The sequence below is a fragment of the Strix aluco genome, chromosome 6, assembly GCF_031877795.1.
Source record: "Strix aluco isolate bStrAlu1 chromosome 6, bStrAlu1.hap1, whole genome shotgun sequence".
NCBI lineage: Eukaryota > Metazoa > Chordata > Aves > Strigiformes > Strigidae > Strix > Strix aluco.
Genome location: NC_133936.1, coordinates 14,616,812 through 14,638,811, shown reverse-complemented (window position 1 = coordinate 14,638,811; position 22,000 = coordinate 14,616,812). Strand labels below are relative to the sequence as shown.

Genomic DNA, 22,000 nt, shown 5'->3' with positions numbered 1-22,000 from the left:
CACTCTTCTAAAGATCACTTAGATGAAAATTGTTTAATAATATCAAGTGAAGAGCTGAAGATGACTTTGCATGGAAATGCATGGAATAGCGAAAAGTAAAATATGGTGTGAAGATTTAGGATCACTAGTAGGGATTCTTAATCTTGACTGGCTGTCATCCAGACTGGATGTCTGATGGTATTGATAGTGTTAGAATATTTTAGTGTGATTTCTGGGTACCAGTGTGGAATGCTTGCTTTCTCATGCATGCATGCACGGAGGACTCCTGATCACAAGTAAATTAAAAATACTGCTTTTATACTGCATATGGTATGCTCCAAATGAGCAAGTCTTAGGAACATTCCTGCAGTACAAGTTCATTGTACAGGCTGCAGTCTTTCTTCTTCTGGAAGCTAATGCTCCAATCAGATCAATTGGATGAAATACAATTCCTGAATTAAAACTGTTCCTCAATCTGTACTCATCCTTTCCTCAGCCTTGAAGGAGATGAGTGAATAATCATGGTCTGGCTTTAGGTTCTGGTTTAACCTTAAACTGATGCAACATCGCGAACTTACTTGTCTTGGATTTACTTCTTGTGTTTGTTAACTAGCAGTGCACGTACAGCTGCTGCTAGAGAGTAGCTGTGACAATGTCTTTAAATGTACATACATTTGTGTTTTGGTTGGGATTAGTAACTAATTCTAATTGATTTAAACTAGTATAATGTAGGCTTGTAACTTGCAGTGTATCAAGTGAATGACATATTCTGCAGTTTTTCCTGTAACATTTAGGGGTATGGCTGTTGCTGCTTCTTCCAACAAGGCTTCAGTTCGTAAAGATATATCCTTCATACAATCAGAGTAAGGTAGTTCCTTGCCCTAAATTCTTACTTTTCTCCTGATGTTATAAAGTATTAAGTTTTCCAAATCCATTTCTAGTTTACTGTCCAGTGCCCTTATCTTTGCAACTGCAAGTCTACTAATAGATCTTGCACAGAGAGAGAAAATGCCTGATTACAAAGAGGAATTTCCAGGCTTGGGTTTCACTCCAGTGCTCAGCCTGGACACTGCAGCGGGGTGTTGGCTGCACCAGCATGCTTGTCTAAGTAGCATAGTGTGAACAGGATCGGGGAACTTCCCTGGTTTTGCAGTAATACAAGTAACTTTTTGGCTGCTACAGTTTCACCTTCTTTGGCCTCTGTTGTACAAACTGATTTTCTTCCCTCAGGACAGCCCTGGCACTGAGGCATGTGGCCTTGCTTATGTGAGTGACAGCCATCAGCCCCAGTGAATGGCTTTCCTGCAGGAGGAGATGGTCTTGAACAGTCAGGGGCAAGGGAGGGAGGATGGTGATAGCAGCGCTGGGTGATATAAATGGGGGCTGTGAAACTACCACCCCAACCTGCTCCCCAAGGCAACTTGAGCTGAATTAATTCCTTGATCTGATTAAGTATGGCCAAGAAAAATATATAACTACAACTGAGAAGGTAGAAACACCCAGCAGTACGTGGGGAAGGGTACAAGAATATCCCATGGAGGAACTTCAGCCAAACACATCATAATATCTGTTTAGCTTGAAAGACAATAACTGGAGACATGCCCAGAGGTAAGATATTAGCACAGCAAAAGGAGACTAGCATTTTTATTTTTAGTCTGCATATCCTAAAGTTTTCAGTAGCATTAAATATGCCACTTAATCTCAAATGAACTGTTTTTTTTGTAGCTGAATTACCAGTTGGAGCATTTACAGTCCATTGAAAGCTAATGGAGTTTCAGTACTTAAATATTTTCTGGATAACCTCAGAACAGCTGAGGAGCTCTTACAGTTCATAGCTCATTGAGATTGTTAATTAGTTTTGTGATCCAGGGAATTTCCATGACTGCATTTTTGTGGGCATATCACAGAACCAAACACCTCAAAGCCTCTAACTCATATTCTGATAAATGAGGATCACTAAAATACTGTTGTAAAACCTTGTCCTTTCTGTGCTTGCTTTTGATGACATCATACTTAAGTCTTTAATAGGTTGAATACCCAGATTTTCCTTTAAGAGTAGGTATCTGAAGGGTTTAACAAAGCTCCTCTGTCAAGCTATTGGGCTAAGGGTTTCTAGAATCCTGTTTTAAAATCCAAAGAATGGCTGCTTTCAGCGGCAGGATAGCAATGAAAAGAAATGTCCAAAGATATCAGCTGCAGAGTGAGAGAACAAGGACTGATCTCAGCAATTTTGAGCGCAGAGCTTTATTTCAGTTTTAAATATCAAACTGAATTGGAAGAACTAGAAGCAATTCCAATTAAAGCCTTTGGAGGGGTCTGGAATTTTTTATTATAGTGGAATATTTACTGGAAAACAGGTGGACTTAGTGAAGTTTCTCATGTTTTTCTTCTATGTATTTGTGTGGGCTATAGCAAAATGGGTGCCTTGTAAAGTGACAAGTGTTTTTTCCTTTCTTTGAGTGACTGTACAACTGTGGAGTCTTAATGCAGGTGAAGTAAAAAGGGATGTAAAAGTGCAATCTGGTTTGAAATACATGTACTTATTCAGTAATAGTCTCTGAATCTTGGCATTAGGTAAGCCAATACAGTTTGTTAACAATGTTCTGAGCAGTTTAACTGTTTAGGCTGAGGAGAGGGTGGAGAAATAGCAAACTGATGCTTAAGTTCAGAGTTTATGAAGCTGTTCATAAACAAATGCCTTGAAGTGCTCAGTTTTGTGTCACTCTTGGCTTGTCCCTCAACACTGTGCAGGTCTCTCTACAGCAGGAGGCCTTAGTTAACCTGGAGGGGTTATAATCTAAACAGGTAAAACAAGGGAAGGCTGAAATAGTTGGTTATCTTAGGGTTAGATTTATTGAGGGTGACACGGCCAAGTACAGATCTTCAGAAGTCTAAATCAAAACAGCTCTTTAGTAACTACTATGGTTTGATTTGTAGATCTTGCTGCGCTTTATGTGGCCAGCCTGTCTGCTGGTGTAACCTTCATTTCTTGGTCTGAAGAGCATCTTTCACTAGCACTGCAAAGCTCCTATTGTGCATATGGCTTTGTGTAACCTATTATAAAACAAATTCAGAGTTATCAAGTCAATGGCTTAATCTTTATCTTTTAAAGTAGATGAAGCAAGTAATTACTTTTAATTTCTTAAAGATGAAAGACTGCCTGAAAGTTTATGCTCTGACCTAGGCTCTGTCTAGCACTTTATTTTGAAGCAGGGTGAACTGTAACCAGAAGAACACCCCTCAACACCCCCCAAAATCTTTCAGAAGGCTTTTTTACAGTTTGACACTTAATGCACAGAGTTTAATATGGTGTCATTAAACCTGAGGGTAAAATGACAGATTGAAATGAAACAGATTGACTGGATTGCTTCTCTTCCTGTCAGAGGAGGGTATATCTTGTTGTTTGGGTATAGTTTACTTTCCAGCAAGTAAAGAGCAATATGGGAGAAGAGGGAATACTTATCACAGAATTGTCTGGACACTTATTCATAGTGGGCTCTTCAGTAGATGTATTGAGACTCTTGGCCTTAAATTTACATTCACTTAAACTGAAGGGAATTGAATAATGTTTTTAAAGCAGCTGCATTCATCACAGTTTATTCCAGACACCACCACTTTTTTGAGAGGTCGTTGGATTTCCCAAGACTTTCTTTTCTGTAATGAACAGATGAATTAATGTCAGTGTCTTGACTGCCTCAAGGATGTTTAATCTACAGAATGGGATGAAAATTCATCCTTGCCTACTCGGAGATGACTGAGGAGAAAGCTTCCACTTGTGTTAGCTGAGGGTTTTTTTTAACCTCAAGGAACTGTTAGATGTGAGCTTTGAACCATGGTGTGTAAACTGTTTCTTGGGATTCAGAGGTGGAAATGCAAGTAAACAAACAGTTGGCTCCAATGACTTTGTGTTGTTTTATTAGAGTATTTCTGTGAAAACTTCACCATGCCCATTTCTGAACCAGTGCTACTAGCCTGTTTGTAAACACTGGTACTTCTGCACTGATACTGCCTGTGTAAATCCTGTGCCACACTGTTTCAGCCTTGACTGTTCTGTACTGCCTGGCTATTCTGGGGCTGCAGGGGGCCATGCTCCCTCTGTTGCCACCAAAGAAGAGATGCCTTGTGTGAAGCTTCTGGGATTTCACTGAGGGCATACAATGCAGGGGTTGTGTTGTGAGCAGACTCCTGCATTCAGAGGGTTCATGTGGTGTTGGTACGCTAAAAGATTCAAGTGGCACTTATAACAGCTCTGCAGGGAAGGTCAAGTACCTTGGCCATTAAGAGCTGGGCAAGCTTTAGATGCAATCAAACTGTAAATTTGTATGCTATTGGATGGATTATATTATACTTTGGTTACAAGTCAGGTAATGCTGTAAGGCTGACCTTGCAGTTTCTACTGGCTGGTGTTGAGGTGTGATGGAGAAGGAAGGATTTAAATATTCTCTGCACTTACCTCTATGATGAGCTTGTACTGAATCAAGTTGGTCAGTATTTTACCTAAAAGGCAGCTATTCCTTTAATATGACTAGGTAAAGATATGGTACCTATATTGACAGAAGAAGAAAGTTGTTATCTTCTCTTGACCATTAGTAAATCTTTTCATTGCAGTTGCATAGTGCCCGTGGACTGCCTACTGGCAGCAGCACTAAGTTTGTGTTGCCAGAAAAATGTCTAACTTGAAATCAGCTTTGTGTTAGATAACACAGCAGTTACAACAACCTTAGGATGGTTGTTAAAGAAATACTCAAAGGTTAAAACCAGTCACAATTACACTGAAAAGTTGCTAAGGATCACTTGTCTTCCAGAAAGCTTATCTACTGCTGTCAAAGCCAGACTACTCTTGAACTAGAACAAAATAAACTTCTCTACAACTTAAGAGCAAGCTGTGTTATTACTGGAGCACTTAAAGTTCCCAACCTATCTCATTGTGTAGTCCATGTGTAGCTCTTGCACCTTAGGTGTCTATGTCCAAGCAAGCTGAATTCTAGTTTATCATCTGTAGAACATGTTGACCATAAGCAGAGAAAGCCTTTTGGCAACAGCTTCTGGAGTTCAGATGCTACCTCTTGTATTTTCTTCCAGTTTTTCCATGGTCCCCTGGCAGGGAGCTCTGTTTTCTACCCCCCCACCCCCTTGCCTCTCCAGTGACTAAGAACTAAAAATCAAGCTTGCAATCCTCTTCTGATTTGGAGTCTCTGGGGTAATGGTTGAATTCACTGTCCCCAAGACAAATGTGTGTTTGTGCTGTACAGGGAGAATCTCTGAGGTAGGAATTGTCACATACCATTTCTGTGCTAAGGAGTGTCCTGGATGAGGGAGCTGATGTATAACATAATATAGAAAAATCACTAGAGGAAATATCTGTCTTCACTTACCTATGTTTATCCCAGAATGAACACTTAAAAGATTATTAATTTGCATTACTGTACTAAACGTGTGTAGCAAATGTGTGAGTAAAATACTCAGCATGGAAAAGTAGTACTGCTCAGATGTTTGAAAATGCTGTCCTGAGGGCACTTCTTGATTGTTGGCATGTTTGTTCTTGTATGTAGTAGTCAATGAGAACTTAGGTTGATTTGTTGCTTTTCAGAACATCAGGTCATGGCAAGGGGGAAAAATCTTCACCATCAGTGTACCACAGGGCAGGTTGCCTAGACTGGTCATGGAATTGACAGCCTCAAAACACAGGGCACAAACTGGATTGCTTGGAGCAAACCGCTTTATAAGGGAGAGGTCATCCAAAGGTCCTTTCTGGGCTAAACAATCCTATGGTGTGTTTGTAGGTTGACAGTTCCTTAGTCCCTAGTTAATTTTGTTTAGGGCAGTCAGTTATCCTGAAGTCTTTTCCAGCATAGTACTCTTAACTTCTACTGTAGGCTTTGTATTTCCGTCCAGAAGAACTTCATGGTGTGGTGTCTCAGTTCCAGTGTCATTCAGGAATGATCATGTCCAGGCAAATTTGAGACTCCTGGTAGTCTTGTTCCTTCAGTGCTTCTAGAATAATGGGCACTGCTATACAAAAAGACTGGTATAGCCACTTTCCATAATGGTGTTTCCTGAATGGTCTGCTGTTCTCCTTACAGCACTCTGCTAGGATACGAGTAGCTGGGGCCCTTAGTTGTGTTGTGAGGACACAAGTGTTGCTGTCCTTGGGTCTCCCTTATAGTGACACATCCTCTTGTATCAGTCACTTCTGGTTTTGTCCCCAATGTGCTGTTCTTGTAGCTGCTGCTCTGTGCTAATCAGGGTGTGGCAGCTGATGCTTGTGTTTGTCACAACTACTGTCCAGCTACTCTTCAAAAAAAAAAAGTAGCAGTATTTTTAAGAGGTGTCCAGCACTTAATTGCTTGGTTTGCATAACACACAAACAAAGGCTTGTTAACTAGTACTTCTTTATTGAAGCTTGCTCTTTTATGGCTTCACAACAGCAGAAGACTGAACTGAGAATTTCTTGCCAGTAAAGCAGGATTTATTTTTTTTCCAAAAGCAAACTAGATTTGCAGCATCAAAAGGCAGGAAGAGTATAAGATAAATGCTAATGCAATGTCATAAGACTTTCTGCTGGAAGCTTTTGCAACTTGTTCCTGCCAGAATTTACTGTGTATTTCACTTTTCCTAGCCTATGTAGAGAGGAGATCAAAAGTCATCTTTCTACCTACAAGCAGTTCTAAAGTATAGCTCTGATTCTGGATTGAAACTAAGCTTCATCAACATCAAATAAATATTTGAGAAAGGTGTCAAGCCTTATAAAAAGAACAATGAGAAACACTTAATTTCCTGTTTGAGAAAGTGTAGGTTTTTTTCTTTGGGAACTGCTCTAGATAGCAGTCATGTAGGATGGGTTTACAAACAAGAACAGCTTGTTCAGCTAGTAGCTGCTTTGAGAAACCTTTGGCACTTCTGTTAATGGTACTGTTGTCACAAATAAAAGGTATTTGTTCTAATACCATATTCCTACTCATACTTTAGACATCAGTGATGTAGTTTGCTTACCAGTGCATTGAAATGGCCCATTCTTCAGGCTTGCTGGACAGGGTTTTAATCTGGTCTTTCAGCGCTAGTGAGATGCTTTACCTGCATGCTACCATGATGTCACCAATGTCATGGATGGTGACTGTGTTTCTTCTGTTTGCAGATCTAATTGGTTGCCTGGCACTTCATCTGTGGCAAGCAGGACAATGGCTGCCAGCAAGAGCAAGAACCAGAGTTCCTTGGCCCTCCATAAAGTAATTATGGTCGGCAGTGGAGGTGTGGGCAAATCTGCACTCACTCTTCAATTTATGTATGATGAGGTAAGTAGCTTTGGGGATATAGCTTACTAAACTTTAGTGGGACATGGAGCTAGATGTAAATAGGAGAAGACCTGATGACCTGACTGGCAGGAGAATAATGTAGGAATCTGGGACAGGTGCCCTCTGGGAACATCTTTGGCTAAGGGTGACAAAGTTGATGCTTATTAGTGAAAGAACAGTCTTCAAAAGACATGCATGATGTGTGTGTGCGCTTGTCTGAGTGTACAGAGGCTATTACTAGTTGGCATTGAACTTTAATTTTGGTGCAGTTTCTTTTAGGCCAGTTAAGGTTGAAGTAGTGAGTAAGCATTCTAGCTCACTCTGAGCTAGATGATGAGTAGGCATTTTCATAGCATGAATTCTTCCATACTGGTATACAGTAAACTAGGTCAGACAGTTTGGACTAGTATGTGAAGGAATACATGATCCTGTAATTCAGAAGTTAGTATTTGCCTATAGGCTGCCCACACATACTATAGTGATGTGAATGTCTGAACAGGTGACAAGTCATTCATTAAGGCTACCCAGCTTAATCAGGCTCATGGCACAGCCTTTTGTTGCATTTTGAGGTTGAGAGAAAGGAGGTGGAAAGGTAAGGAGCTTATGTTGGACTTGTACTGTCAGCACAGAACTACAAGTTGAACTGGCAGTGGTGTTGTGGGTCTGATCAATATTGAATGGACTAAAGTGTGTGCCTGTGTAATTATGGAGCCGGTTTTCATGTTTAACAGGTAGATGCTGTCACCTACACCCATTGAAGCTTCAGATAACTGTACCCGAACTACTCAAATGCTTTTTCTAGAAGTGGGAGATCTAAATAACGCCACCAGCTTGCTGGCAGCTTATACTGTATCTTCATCCCTTAAATTGTGCTGAAATTGCTGAACAGTGTTTCATGTAGCAAGACAGTTTCTCTTGACTAGGCAGACTGGCTCTTTGATGTATTAAGTGCTTAAATAATTTGGTTTTTATAGTAAAACTAAAAAAAGTGGTGGAACTTAGCTGACAATTATGAGAACATTTTTGGGAATTTAAATGCCACTAAAGAGAAAGAATGATATGGACAACTACTGAGGCCATTTGACAGTAATTCTAAACACTAATCACTTTCTTATCAACTTTAGTTTGTAGAAGACTATGAACCTACCAAGGCTGACAGCTACAGAAAGAAAGTAGTTCTGGATGGTGAAGAAGTTCAGATAGACATTCTGGACACAGCAGGACAGGAGGATTATGCAGCTATCAGAGATAACTATTTCCGCAGTGGGGAAGGGTTTCTTCTAGTCTTCTCAATAACAGAGCATGAATCCTTCACAGCAACAGCAGAGTTTCGGTAAGTAGTTTCTCTCCCAGGCAGGGGGAAATATCTGGTTCCTGTGTTGCTCTGACAACTCCTTAAAAGTTACATCTCTTTATCCTTTGTCTGTTACCACTTGGTCAATAAAAGTGGCAACCTAACCATTTTGCCCTCAGTAACTGATAACTTAAATCACAGTATCCAGCCTCTGGCTCTAGTTGTCTTCATGCCTGCAACTTATGAGTACATTATGCCAGCAGCAACTTCAGGCAAGTAACAGATTCTTGGACTCCTAAAACATGTGTATTCAAGCCAATTTTCAGTCTTTGTGGATGTGAAGTTTAATTATCTTAGAGCAGTACTTCTGGAATTAAGTCTGCCTTTTGGCCAGGTTTCAGACACTGTATTGCTTACTGCTAGAAGCAGGTGCTCTAAGGAAAGGAAGGATTAGCCTCCACTCCCAGGTATGGATTGGTGCCAAACAAGGGTTGGCAGCCAAGCAGTACTATTGTAGGCAGATGTATTCCTAGAAAGACACACAGCAGTAGTAAATGCTTCCATTTTTGTTCTTGGGATTAGCAGTTCTAATGTAAAAATCGGCACCAGACTGAGCACAGAAACTGCTTGTAAAAGAAAAACAAGGAGTTTAAACCATTGTTCTGGTCTCAGAACTCATGTAGCCAGGTTCTTCAGGGCAAGTGTTCTAACTCTTATTTGATAATAGCTGTTGCATCAATGTAGAAGGTAAACCAGAGATTCCCTAGGACAGCTGTACAACTTGAGGTAAAACTTCCCAAAACATAGGAAAAGTATTAGAAGTTCCTTATGTTTGCCAGAATAAAAACTCTTTATCAGTCTGGCTTATGTCCACTTTGCCTCAGTGGTACAGGGTTAACAGATACTAATTGGTAATGCAAGTGCTGGTGCTAAGGTAGATACTTATTCCTAGGTTTTCTTAAAGCTATAGCAAACTCCCCTTGCACTCTAGGACTTTGGTCTGGGTTCTTAATGTATTACCCTGTTCCAACAGTAGTAGGAGACTGCATAATCTTTTAAGAGGTATAAAAATATTGTTCCTTAGTCACATAATACTTCTGTGACTTTGCTAGACTTCAGAAAATTGACAGTTGTGGGGCACACAAGCAGAGTGGTTCTGCTCAGTTTGCACTAACTGGAACACTGAAAGGAGCTAAACAGTTGAACTGTTGTAGGACTGAAAAACTGAGTACTTGGACTGCTCCTAGTATAAGATGGAGGAAAAAGTCAGATACCATCCAAAAAATGGGAAGAAAATGAGACACTTGGAAGTACCCAGCCGGGGTTTTGGCTTGCATGCTTAAGTGAAATATAAGGTTAAACCCAAGGCTTAAGGCTTTGGATGAAAAAGAGTAGGAGTGTTTATCTTGGCAGTTTGTGTTTTCTGTCAGACTTGTGTAACTAGGTTAACTGTGTGTTGGTTCAAGCTTCCAGCACAACGAAACAATGAAAAGGCAATGCTAGCCCTAAAGATGAGTAAGAAGGACGTAAAAACTTTGAGACAAAGAAACTCTACTTCTCAATGGTTCAAAACTAAACAAATAGTGAAATTAGTTAAATGGAGTATTTAATTAGGCTGACATTCAAGAACCAGTTCCTTGGAAAAGTCTTCCTCGGAAAGGAACGGGGATTGGGTAGTATGAGTCACCAACATTGCGGGGTAAACTGCAGATTGGTATTGATCCTCTAACTTCCAGAATTCTTAAACTACAAAGAAGTTGAATAATGAATGAACCATGGGCTTGCCTTTAAACCCTAGCTCGCCTGCTGATGCTATACATTCAGTGTTTGCTTTCGGTGCTTCTGTAATCTGAAAATGTGTGAAGGTACAGTTGAATGCAACAGCAGATTGTCTGTTTCAGTGTTAACACTATTTTAAATTCTCATGCACTCTACATACATTCAGTTATTTTGTGGATGGAAAGTGCAGGCATCTGAAGTAGTGTGGTAAGTCAGTGGAATGAGGGGGTGTAGCACCATGCTTATGCCTAGTTTGGTTCTTGTTCATCACAAAATGAAGCCATCTAAAAATAACTGTAGACTGGTACAGTTCTTCCAGTGTCCTAGATGGACAGCAACATGTGTCAATCTGGTTTCAACCTGTGTTTTACTCCAGTAATAGCACAGACTTTAAGATTGACATGTAGCATTGCTGTCTCTTTTCCTGGATGCTGCTAGGTCATTTTAGAATGACAAAGGGATAGCTAGGTTAATGCTGATGGTTCAAATATTTTCTTGGAGTCTTTGAAGGAGGAAGATTGCTAGCATTTTAGTTCAGCACTATTTAGTAACTGTCTCCTTTGTGTAAAGTTTAGGTAGCCATTAAGAATGATTTCTGCCATCTACTTATGCTGTTCCCAACCTACTACCTTGACAAAGCCTTGATGTTGCCCAGACCTTTATTGAGGTGGGATGTAGAATGGAAATTGAAGATGGTGACTGAATGCTAAGGTGAAACTTGACAGGTGTGGCACTTGTACTCTTTTCCTCATTCAGATGTGAACTCCTGTTGTGAGTTGCTCTTCTGCCACACAGTTCTTCTTTTACAGCCTGGTTAGTCAACTTACTAACTAAACAGTAAAACTACCTTCCTGGAAGTGTGAGGCTTTTATTAGTGTAAAGCTCATAGCATTAGTATGTTAAACTTCGAGTAATTTTAAAGTGTGTCTTCAACTGTTGGGAAATGCACTGTTAAGTACTGTTGTAAACACTAGTAATGTGCAGATCACTTGATCCACTCCTGATAAGGGTGAAGTTTTTGTTGCTACTACTAACAGATATTTTTATTTTGAATGCCTGATGCATTAGGGAACAGATCCTGCGTGTGAAGGCTGAAGAGGATAAAATCCCTTTACTGGTAGTGGGAAACAAATCTGACTTGGAAGAGCGCAGACAAGTGCCTGTAGAAGAGGCTAGAAGTAAGGCAGAGGAGTGGGGTGTGCAGTATGTAGAAACCTCTGCCAAAACTAGAGCGAATGTAGATAAGGTAAGACAAGTGACACCTGCTCAATTAGATTGTTACTACTTGTTTAGTAGACGAGTGATTAATTCTTGATTCTTGCTGGGACAAAAGCAAATCCACAGTTGGGCTTCTAAAAGTCTAGATTATAAAAAATAATGTGCTGGAATGTGTGCACTTAAGCAAATACCTGGCTTAGAGGAGCCAGAGACCCGGTACAAGTTAATGCTATTGTCTTGTTTTAACTGTTTGTACCTGAACCAATAGCTTTATGATAGTACATTGGGTAAATGGATTTAAGGATTCCCTGAAGTATGTTGATTTTTGTTTATAGGCTGTGTCCTATCATTATAATAGCAATAAACAGCAAGGTATAGACACTTATAAATTGCTCCTCCTTCCCTACAAAGCTACATATGGTGTGGCTAATGTCCAAGATTTCATTCTTGTTTTCTGCTGAGACTACTTTGAATTGAGAAGAACTCTTCTTGCTGTGTCCCTGTCCTGTTTTCACTTGTCCATGCTGGTCTAGGACAGTCATTCTCAGCATGTTTTTGCTGCTGGTTTCTTGCATAAACAGTGCTGGTGGGTTATTCCAGAAGAGAGATGAATTATGATTATGGAGTGTTTGCCCAGTAGTAAGGAAAAATCAGTTTCAAACCTCCCCTTCATTCTGTGTGTAGGGGGGGTTTCTTAAAGAGAGTGCCTTTTTGCTTCACCAGTCTGGAGGAGATGATCTGAAATTACTGTTGTGTCCCCCAAGGACTCCAAAGGTGTGGTTTGGTAATCTGCATTTGATTAGAGATTACAAATTGTAAGCAGTTTTCTTCTTGGACAAAGAAGATTTGCAGCTAACTGTACTTCTAAGTTCTTCTCAACGGCTTCCTGTTCTTCTAGTCTATATTAGTTTACTAATGGAAATGCTGTTGGTGCATGTTACATAGTAAGAACTATTTCTCTTATTGGTTAAAACAGTGTATATGAAACTCTTGAACTGAGACCTTTGGGTTTTAAAGGACATGGCATAATTTAAACTTGGTAAAAAAACATTCTGACTTGCAGAATGTTACTAGAAGGTCACTGTCAGATACATAAACTGGGTGATGTAGTAAAACATGAATACCTAGGCTTGCTCTTGCCGATGAGCTGTCTCATGTGACTAGCAAGTGCCTCACCTGTTTTATACTTAGACTGGCTTTCTGATCAGTTGGGATTAACAGCAACGTAGCTGTGTATCTGGAGTGTCCAGCACAGTGTTGTAGACTTGCTGTCATAAGTCTTCTCTAGCTAGCTTGTGTGACATACTGGTTATTCTCTACTGTTTTGTGTATATTAAAACAAGTTATTGGTCATTGTGCTGATGGTGCATTGATGCTGTAGCAGAATTAAAAAAAACAAGAGGGTTTTGAGTCAAACCATCCTATTTCTGATCAGTAGCATGGTCTTGTTTCCAAGTATCAGACTTGTGTAGTTCCCCATTTAAAAAAACAAAACAAAAAACCCCCAAAAAACCCCCCTAACTGTAGTGATACTAAGCTCTTGTTCTGTAATCATAAAAAAAAAATTCCCAATAACTCTTTACAGTAAAACAGCTGTTACATCTTAAGTGGTATGTACCTAGACATCAGGTGTACAGGGGTGGAATCAGCTAGAATTTTGGAGAAAACATTGCAGTAATGACTTTCTCTGTATCTTTTGTATAACATAATCTGAGAATTTTTTGTACCTGACACTGTCACTTGAATGTTGCAGCTTTTTAATTAGAAAACTGACAGAATACTACTAAGCAGAGTATGCTTGTAACTACATGGAAAGGACTAGACTAAATGCTTTGCATAGTTAATGAATAATTTGGCTGGAAATGTTTGCTAGGTACAGACAAATGTTATCATGAACTCTGAATGCTACTTCTGTGCAAGACTGATATTCAGTAAAAAGCTCTTAAAACAGGACTGTTGAATGATTTGATAGCCTGGTAAGATTGTGCTACTTCTTGCTACTGCTTGACATGCTGCATAATTCTGATGTTCAGTTTGTCACTGGGATCTATGTCTAGACTCACTTCTGTTGTATTAGGCAAAGTGTGACGCTACATCTTTATTTGCTGCTGAATACAGTAGTTTTTATCTGCTTTCTGGTGGCAGATCTTGTTTAATCTTTCTTTATTTCTCCCTCCTAGGTATTTTTTGATTTAATGAGAGAAATCAGAGCAAAGAAAATGTCAGAAAACAAAGACAAGAATGGCAAGAAAAGTGGCAAGAACAAGAAAAGCTTTAAAGAAAGATGTTGCTTACTGTGATGCTTGGGAACTGTAAATATCTACAGGTGGCATGGATAAGATACCACAAAGGATATAGGGCTGGATTCATGAAAGGAAGTCTGTATTGACTCCCTTATCTCTTGCTTTGCATATCTCACCTTCAAAATGTGAAAACAGAACTTTGAAACCATTTCTGGTATCCAACAAAAACCTATGCCTACTTAAACTGAAGTGGGCTCTGTCTTCCCAGTATCTTTCAAAAGTAGAAACAGTTTCAGTACTACAATCCTTCTGCTTGGTTATACAAAGTACTTTCATATTAACTTCCTAGTTTACTCTAATGTTTCTCTGAACATGTTTCTCTTGAACCTCTACTGGCCTTAACAAGAACAGCTGTTCAGGTTCAAACATTTTTTTCCAGTGTTGCTGCCCTCCTTGATGTTGCAAACTGCAGAATAGCTAGATGACATCTGGTAAAGGGTTTGAGTCTCCATGTTCTGTTAGTTGTCACTGATATTTCTTACACTGAAATCTGCTGGCTTCTTCCCCATGCTCCATGTAAGAAATAGCAACTGACACTTGAGTCAACTCAAAACAAACTTTCTTCCATGTTCTGTTTAGTCAATACAGCATTCATGAATCAAGCCTATGGACTCAATTCAGACCTATTTAGTCAATGCAAACATTGATATTTAAATACTGGCTAGATGCATTCCCTGCTGGTCTGTCTTCTCATCCTTAAATTATTGGCCTGGGGTGAGAAAATGACTGTAAGCCTTTCTTCAAAAGAAATAATACTGTCACCATCTCCTTGAAATACTGTTCTGGGTTTCTTCCATGTATTGTGGCTAGACTCAGTTACACTCACTCTACATCTATCATCCTTCCCCTCCCTGGTATTGGAATAGTGAAAATGAAAGTGTTGATTTCAATGGCTTTGTTTATATTGGAACACTTGTGATCATGTTGGAAAGTGGGAACATCTGTATCTGTCTTTTGTGTTGCTGAAGATGAAAACTTTGAGTAAGGATGGGTCACATCACACAATCATGACTTGGAACAGGTGAGGCATAGATGCTACCTCTCAATGATTAGCTGGCTTGTGGGTTGTATGGTGTCAAAAAAGCAAATGAAATTAAGCAGTTGCCACATCTGTTACTCAATTTTATATGTACTGTTTCTGATGCACAGCAACCTAGCACATGGGGATACATGTTGAGTTTTGCTGTCAGTATGCAATGGTGGTCATGTATTGATCAATAAAGACCAGCCTAGAAGTGGAAAAGTCAGTACTTAGCAGGTCCTCTTGTCAGCTGACTGAACTGAGGTTTCTGATGCAGTTTAAGAGCAGTTGCCAAAAACCACTTCTGTCACCTGCTGTGGAAAGTAACTGTCTCTTCTGTTTGTGGAGTCCCTCAATGAATTATGGCATCTCCTATTTTGAAGGAGTAGTGACTGTACCTTGTTAACTGGATGCTTAAAACAGTTACTTGACATGAGTATGCTATGAGGTTGTTCAATGCACACTGCAGCACTAAATTAACAAATAGTGTTTCTTGAGGTGAAGGAGTAGCGAATACTATTCAGTACTTAGTATTGTAATTTGAGGTTGAAAAACATTTTTTAACATGTACTAGATTGCTCTTGTGCATTCCACCTCTGAACTCTGGAGGGGAAAAAAAGTGTTAGATATCAGAACCTCCGGACTGAGGTTTCACAGGGACTTATTGCAACTCATCGTCTTCCATAACTAGTTCAACTTGTCAGGCAACTCATTGGATTGGGGAAACTGTACTAAATAAAAGGTGCTGTAATCTTCTTTCTTGTGAAGTTAAATTCCTTCTTTGTTAATGTTATATTGTATGTGCAGAAAGAATGGTTAACCAATTCTGGAAATAATTCTCTTTGAACAGTGTAATTGGTATTGCAAAGCCAACTTAATACAGTTTTGAAGCAGAGGCTGGGAGTCTGCTGGCTTGCAGAACTTGTTGCTTGAGCTGTATCACCTCTGTCTAAAGCCTAAGCACCTAATGGCACACTTGGAGCTGTAACGCTTCTAACAAAGTTTCTTAAACTTCCATGGATAAAGTCTGGTTTTGAGTGCATATTGTGCATACAGCAAGTGAGTGTCTCCTTCCAGAGGAAGGCAACTCATTTACGTTTGGTTTTAGTTGAGACCTAAAGGTTAGGTCCTTAACCTAAAAGATAAGCTTGTAATGTGAACTCAACTGTTGTTTATCTTGGTCAAGCCCCTCTGAGGTGGATTGTGAAATGTGTCTGACAAAACTGAATAAGTTTTCCTTGCTATATGAGCAATGAACTCAGCAAAGCTCACAATGAGCAGCTCAGCTGTATTGGCTCAAAAGACTTGCATGCCTTGACCTTTGATCTCTTTAGTCTTAAAATACCTGACAGTATTTGATAGGACAGATGAATTTCTACTCAGAACAGTGAGTCTCCAACCGGTGTTCTTACAGTCAACGTGCTGATCTCACTCAGGTTTTATTTTTGTAAACTGGTAACGCTCCACTACTGAGGTGGACTTCCTTGGAAGAAGGTGCTTGCTGCTTCATGGCTGATACTGCATCTCTCAGTGTTCTGTGCTTGTCACCTTTTCCAGAAAGGCTAGGCCTGGAAACTAATTACAGCAGCTTTTCAGTATTCCTCTTCTGTACTTGTGGCAAACTTCAGTTTAACTTTCCAGTTACAGCTGTAAACATGATAAACAAGGCAGCTATCTTGGCTACTTTGTAACAGTGGGCAACAAGCATTCTGACTTGTACCAGGAAAGCAGTAAAACCGCTCCCCTGGACTGGAATCCTGTTGCCTCCACCTCATATGGTGGAAGTGCCTGAATGCATGCCCTTCTAAATAGGGGTAATATGATTTGAGGGTCACTGAATGACTTCTAGGTGTGCTTCACTGGACACCAGTGGACATCAATATCAGGTGGGTTGACTGAGTGAATAAAAAATGGCACAGAGAAATGCTTCCTTTGGACTTGAGGACTCCCTGTGTGCAGAGTAAAGGAGGCTTTGGCTTCTAATCTAAATGAGTGCTTGCGGATCAGATACATCACACAAGGAGGACTTTGGCAAGAGGGGGGTGTGTGTGTGGCCACCTGCTAGCCATGCTGTGTAGCTGAGGCAGCTGAAGGCTGTACTAAAGCTAATATATTCTAGCAGCCTTTGCCTGTTAGGTAATTAAAGACCAAGACTTCTCTTTGTCAGTATAATGTGCTCTTAAATCTTTTTGGAACATGGCTGTAGGCAAGTAACTGGATATTTGAAGCTGGAGGTCATGCAAGACTTGAAGCTGGAGGTCATGCAAGACTTGACTATGCACTTGCACTTAAGCATCCAAATGTTATTCTTGTGTAATGACTTAACATAAAGTCAGGGAGCTGTTTACTGCTCTATGCAATCTTCCATACGTGGCTTAGCTGTGGGTGTTCAAGTGCTGCAGTCTTCCTTCTGGTTTGAGCAAACATCAATGGGACAAGCCCCCATTATAATGGGGACTAAGTCGTCATAGGAAAAAAGCAGGTTAAACTCCAGAGTGCAAAGGCAGACTTGCCTCCTCTTTTTTGAGGAGCATCTCTCCAGATGAGACTGCAGATGCAGCATAAAGTGCATCTTCCAATGACTTGTGCCATATATGTTTTATACAGACTAGTATACCTTTACTGCAATTTCTAGGTGAGTGCTTGGCTTGATGAAGAGAAGGATGTATGCATACACTTACTAGGCATTAAACCTCAGTAAGATATTAATAGCCATCGGAAGTTCCAGTAGAATCCTATCTGGCTAATATAGTGCTTAAGAGTACTCTCGGTCTAAGACACAAAGCTACAATCTGGAATGCATCAAGAGGTGGGGGGGAAATGTGTCTAAATGCTCACCAAGATCTTTTTTAAAGCTTTCCAAAGTGTTAACCCAGTACTTGGGGCTGACCGGTCTATCAATTCTTGCTCAAAAAGAGGATACTGTTTATCAATTCAACTCAGAGCTTATGTAGACAGAAGCTTTCTTTAATTGCTATAAGCATATGTTGCAATGTTCACCTCCTGTTGACTTTATAGTTGGGAGAAGGAGGGAAGAGGAACAAAGAAGCTATGATTTTCACCATAATCTCCACACTTCATGGGAATGGCAGGTGTTCCTCTTGGGAGGGGAAGGTGTTATCTCTAACACCAAGAAAGAGGTTTAGCATAGAAGTGATTGTGATTGCAAGATTTAATAAAACTGCCTCTAAACTATGTATGTTATACTATACAATGTAAATTCTTTTTTTCTTACATGGCTTCAGAGCTTTGTCTCTAACTTGCACAAACATTTTTAATGTCTATAAAACTCGTCACTTTTCATTATCATGCTAATACAACTGATTTGTATTACTATTGATAATAAAAAGAAAAACAGGCATAATATTTGTTTGTTATTGATTTTTACAGCATTCTAAAAGCATGTCTAATCCCCAGATTCTTGAACGAGGCAACTGTGAACTAACCTTTGTATCAAATCTGTAACATGATTATATTACAGACTGTGGGAAGGGAGGGGAGGAGGAGGTGACGACTGAGGACCCCATCATCAGTTTTCCAGAAATGCTCTGCATATGTTTCAGGACTGAACTGGTATGGTAGTTTGATTCATTCATAGTTAATTTTCCACAGCCTAATTGGATCAGACATATTAACTGTGTGAATGACAGAGTTGCTTCTCTCTTTAGTCAGTATTGTGGCTCAAATAAGAATAAGCAACATCGTGTGGAAACATTGATCCTTAGTCCTCTGAGTGTGCCAGACCATATTCTTTGTGTTGGTTTGTGATGAACAAACTGCAGCAGAGAAGCTGAGATGCTTCTGAGGCAGAATGGTTCAGGACAGAGTCACTGCACTGTTACACCACTTAATTCAGAGTAGCATAGAAATGGGATCTGCAGTAAACTTTGGGTGCCATTTCTGATGTCACTGCTGTACAAGTTGGAAGCAGAACATCCCCTAGCTGATGACTTCTGGCCAAGGTTTACAGCAATTTACAGAATCTTGTGGTGCTTGCCCTGTGTTTCAGATTGCCATGATGGTTTGCATAGCTTTCCTTTCCAGAGAGGCAATTTTTCAAATGTTCTGCAGCAGAGAAAGGGGGGTAGCATGAAAAGCATTGTGTAGGAGGCAGGAGAGGGTTCTGAGCGCAGCTGTATTATATAGCTGTACCCCAAGCCCAGAATGGCACCTTCGTTGGATATTCTGTAGATGCTTGTGAGGAACAGGCATTCCTGAAGCTGCAGCAGGATGAAACTGGAGAATGATTGCACAGACATAGCTTGGCTTCAACCTTCATGCTTGCCTGTGTTCTGCTCCACCCAGACCAATTACCTGGTGCGGGTCAGTGTGCTGAGTGCTCGGAGGGTTCCTGGGATGGTACAGGCACCTCTTCCTGAGAACTGTTGGCTCCATCTTGTGGCTTTAAGAGTCAGAAGCTCTACCATGGAGAGGGGCTGTTCAGCATGCTCAGACGAGCATACAAGTAGCTGCTGTTAATCTGCTACCTGAATTACATGTAGAAAGCCACACTAACTAGGTTCTGTTCTCGTTGCTCTGCTGTATGATTCTCTCATGCAGTAGGAGACCTTGTTCTAAATTATAATTTTCCTTTTGCATGCAAATGCTAATGTTAATTCTTGCCTAAACATTCTAGTGTGCAGTAGAACACTCAATTTCTCATGAGGATGGTGGCTTTACGATTTCTATGGCATTAAACCAGTTTGCATTGCAAGTGTAAGTTTGTTCTGCTCACTGAGCACTGATTTGCATGCCAGAGAGAATACTTATTGTTCCATGGGACTGTGCAGTAGTTCACAAAACATTTTGTTTCTAAGGGTGACTAAAGATGCTGGGTTTTCTTTGAAATATAAAGCCTTAATTGGGGGCAGGCGGGGGGGTGGGGGGGAGAATATCCTATTTAAAAATCTTTTTTTTTTTTCCCACCGTGCCCCTCAGTCTCTCCTCCCCCCAAACTGCTTAGTGTCTGTTGTGGGAATAGGATCTGCTAGGGAAATACCAGCAAATGGCCCCTTAAGCCTTGTAACTCCAGAGGGGGTTGGAGGTAAAATGCTGAGGTGAGACTGGGACCATATGCTCTGCACTTGCCTTCCTGATAAAGTTGATTAATCTCCAGAGTTTACAGTAAGTTCCCTCTTTGTTACTTGGCTTTGAGGCAGAATCATGTTTTTGATATAATCAGTTTACAGAGTTTGTTTTTAAAGTCTAGTATTCAGGGTATCGGAGGCTTTATGCATGTTGGCTTCACAGGCCAAATACCAGAATTCAAGGACAAACTTGTGCATACATGTAGCATTGAGAGACAAGGAAAGCTACTCCCTACTGTTTAATAGTGCTCTGTTTTTGTTTTAAAAGGAAAACACATACAACAAACTGAACTTGCTGTTTGGATGAGTGTTTCTCAACCTGTGGTCTGTAAGAGTGCTCTGTTACATGATTACCCTCCCCACAAAATGATGGCATTACACTTCTATAAGTGTAAACAAGGAAAACAACTGTGGACTGGGGGAAGGAGTAATTATCTAAAAAAAAATACCCAAATTCTTTCTTGCCTCCAAATGAAAAACATCATGGCAACATTGCCCAAGATAGCCTGTGGTTTTGCTCCTAAAAGTTTGTCTGGCTCTTCAGTTTTAGAAAGGCTGATGAGAACCTGAGAGAGACGGTCCTGGTCAGACACAGACCTCCCTGACAGAGGTGTCCTTGCCCAGAATGACAGGATTCCGAAATCAGAAGTTAAAACTTTGTTTCCTGCTTAGAAGGTGGAGCTATGAATACCAAAACCTACTAGGTTGCTGAACAAATGCCTGCAGGGTGGACTAGGTGTTTCGTTTTAAAGATGGCTATTTTTCTAGTTATTGCCCTGGTCATGGGTGTGGAAGAACTTCTTTCACTCTGGGGTCTCCATTTTCATTTCTTTATAGGCCTGCTTGGTTCTTTGATGTTCGTCTTTACCCCTAGGGTTTCAAATATTTTTAGTTCTACTTGGGTTCAGCCAGCTTAACCAAACATGAGCCCCTCTTTCCTTTCACTCCTGGTGACTATACTCCAATTAGGTGCTGAGTAGTGCCACTGGATGACAGGTACTCTTGTCCCCAGCCATGGTGGGCTGCCCCGTTCCAGCTGTGAAGACTGCAGGACAATGGAGAGTGAATAAGACTGTGGGAAGAACAACTGCCCATAGAAGGATTATGAGCACTAGGAGAGCTGGACACTTCAGACTTTGCTAATGGAAGCTGCTTCCTACCTGAGGAACAACAGCAGAGTATGTGATTCACCTATTCCTGCAGCCAGCTTAGAGCTTTCTTATGTGGTACCTTGAGTAAATCCATTTGAGCGATGACGGTAGTGCAACAAACAGTTGTGGAGCAGAGGGTAACACTGTGCCTGTTTGAGTTGTTTTGATTTGCCTTTTTTTTTTTTCCCCCTTCCCCTCCCTGAACAGTATGGAGGGAGGAGGGCAGGCAGAGCCGCTCCTGCGTGGGAATAAAGGCCACATTGCAGCTTTGCCTCAGGAGCTTGAAAACCATAAGTCAGGCCTCCAAAACTACATTTGGTTTAGAAATAATGAGATGCTTTAGAAAATGAACTTGGAGTTCTCTTTCACAGTCTTTTTGTTTCCAAGCCTTTTGAGTACACTTGCTTTATGTTTGCAAGCTTTCTTTCTTCAACAATGATGGTAGAAGTATTTTTTTCAATGAAAACAAAGATGTTCTTATGCTTGCTGATTCCAGCACCTGGGGCATAAATTTTAAAATATTGTGGCATTTGGAGGGGAGTGGAGGCAGGACACACAAAACACTCAACTTTAAGCCCCGTTTCTGCTGGGTCACCATCCTCCGCAGTAGGAATCTGAAGGATTGCAAAAACTGAAGCATAAGGACCCCCTGTTGGTGGTCCCAGTGTCTGTCTTGGCAGCTTGCCAGAAGCCCAAGGGATGCACTTAATTTTCTTTATTCATTAGCATATTTTTAATCAAATCCATCAAACCACAATGTTTCCACATGTCTCTCCCATGGCAGATGAACAAAAATAGGTCAGTGCTCAAATGCACCTTTAACACACTGCAGTTCTGCAGTTCACTGCTATATTGGAGTTGGAGGACAGCAAAGGA

At 40.5% G+C, this 22,000-nt stretch overlaps 1 protein-coding gene across 2 annotated transcripts in view; it reads left to right on the top strand.

Moving 5' to 3' along the window:
• The window catches only part of RALB (RAS like proto-oncogene B), a 49,484-nt gene extending 33,842 nt beyond the window's left edge, over nt 1–15,642 (top strand). For both annotated transcript variants that reach the window (XM_074828778.1, XM_074828777.1), the window contains exons 2-5: nt 7,115–7,271; nt 8,396–8,604; nt 11,413–11,590; nt 13,743–15,642. In XM_074828778.1, the coding sequence (XP_074684879.1) occupies nt 7,158–7,271; nt 8,396–8,604; nt 11,413–11,590; nt 13,743–13,862 (621 nt within the window). In that variant the 5' untranslated portion in view covers nt 7,115–7,157 and the 3' untranslated portion in view covers nt 13,863–15,642. The remainder of the gene's footprint in view (nt 1–7,114; nt 7,272–8,395; nt 8,605–11,412; nt 11,591–13,742) is intronic.
• The last annotated feature ends 6,358 nt before the right edge of the window (nt 15,643–22,000 follow it).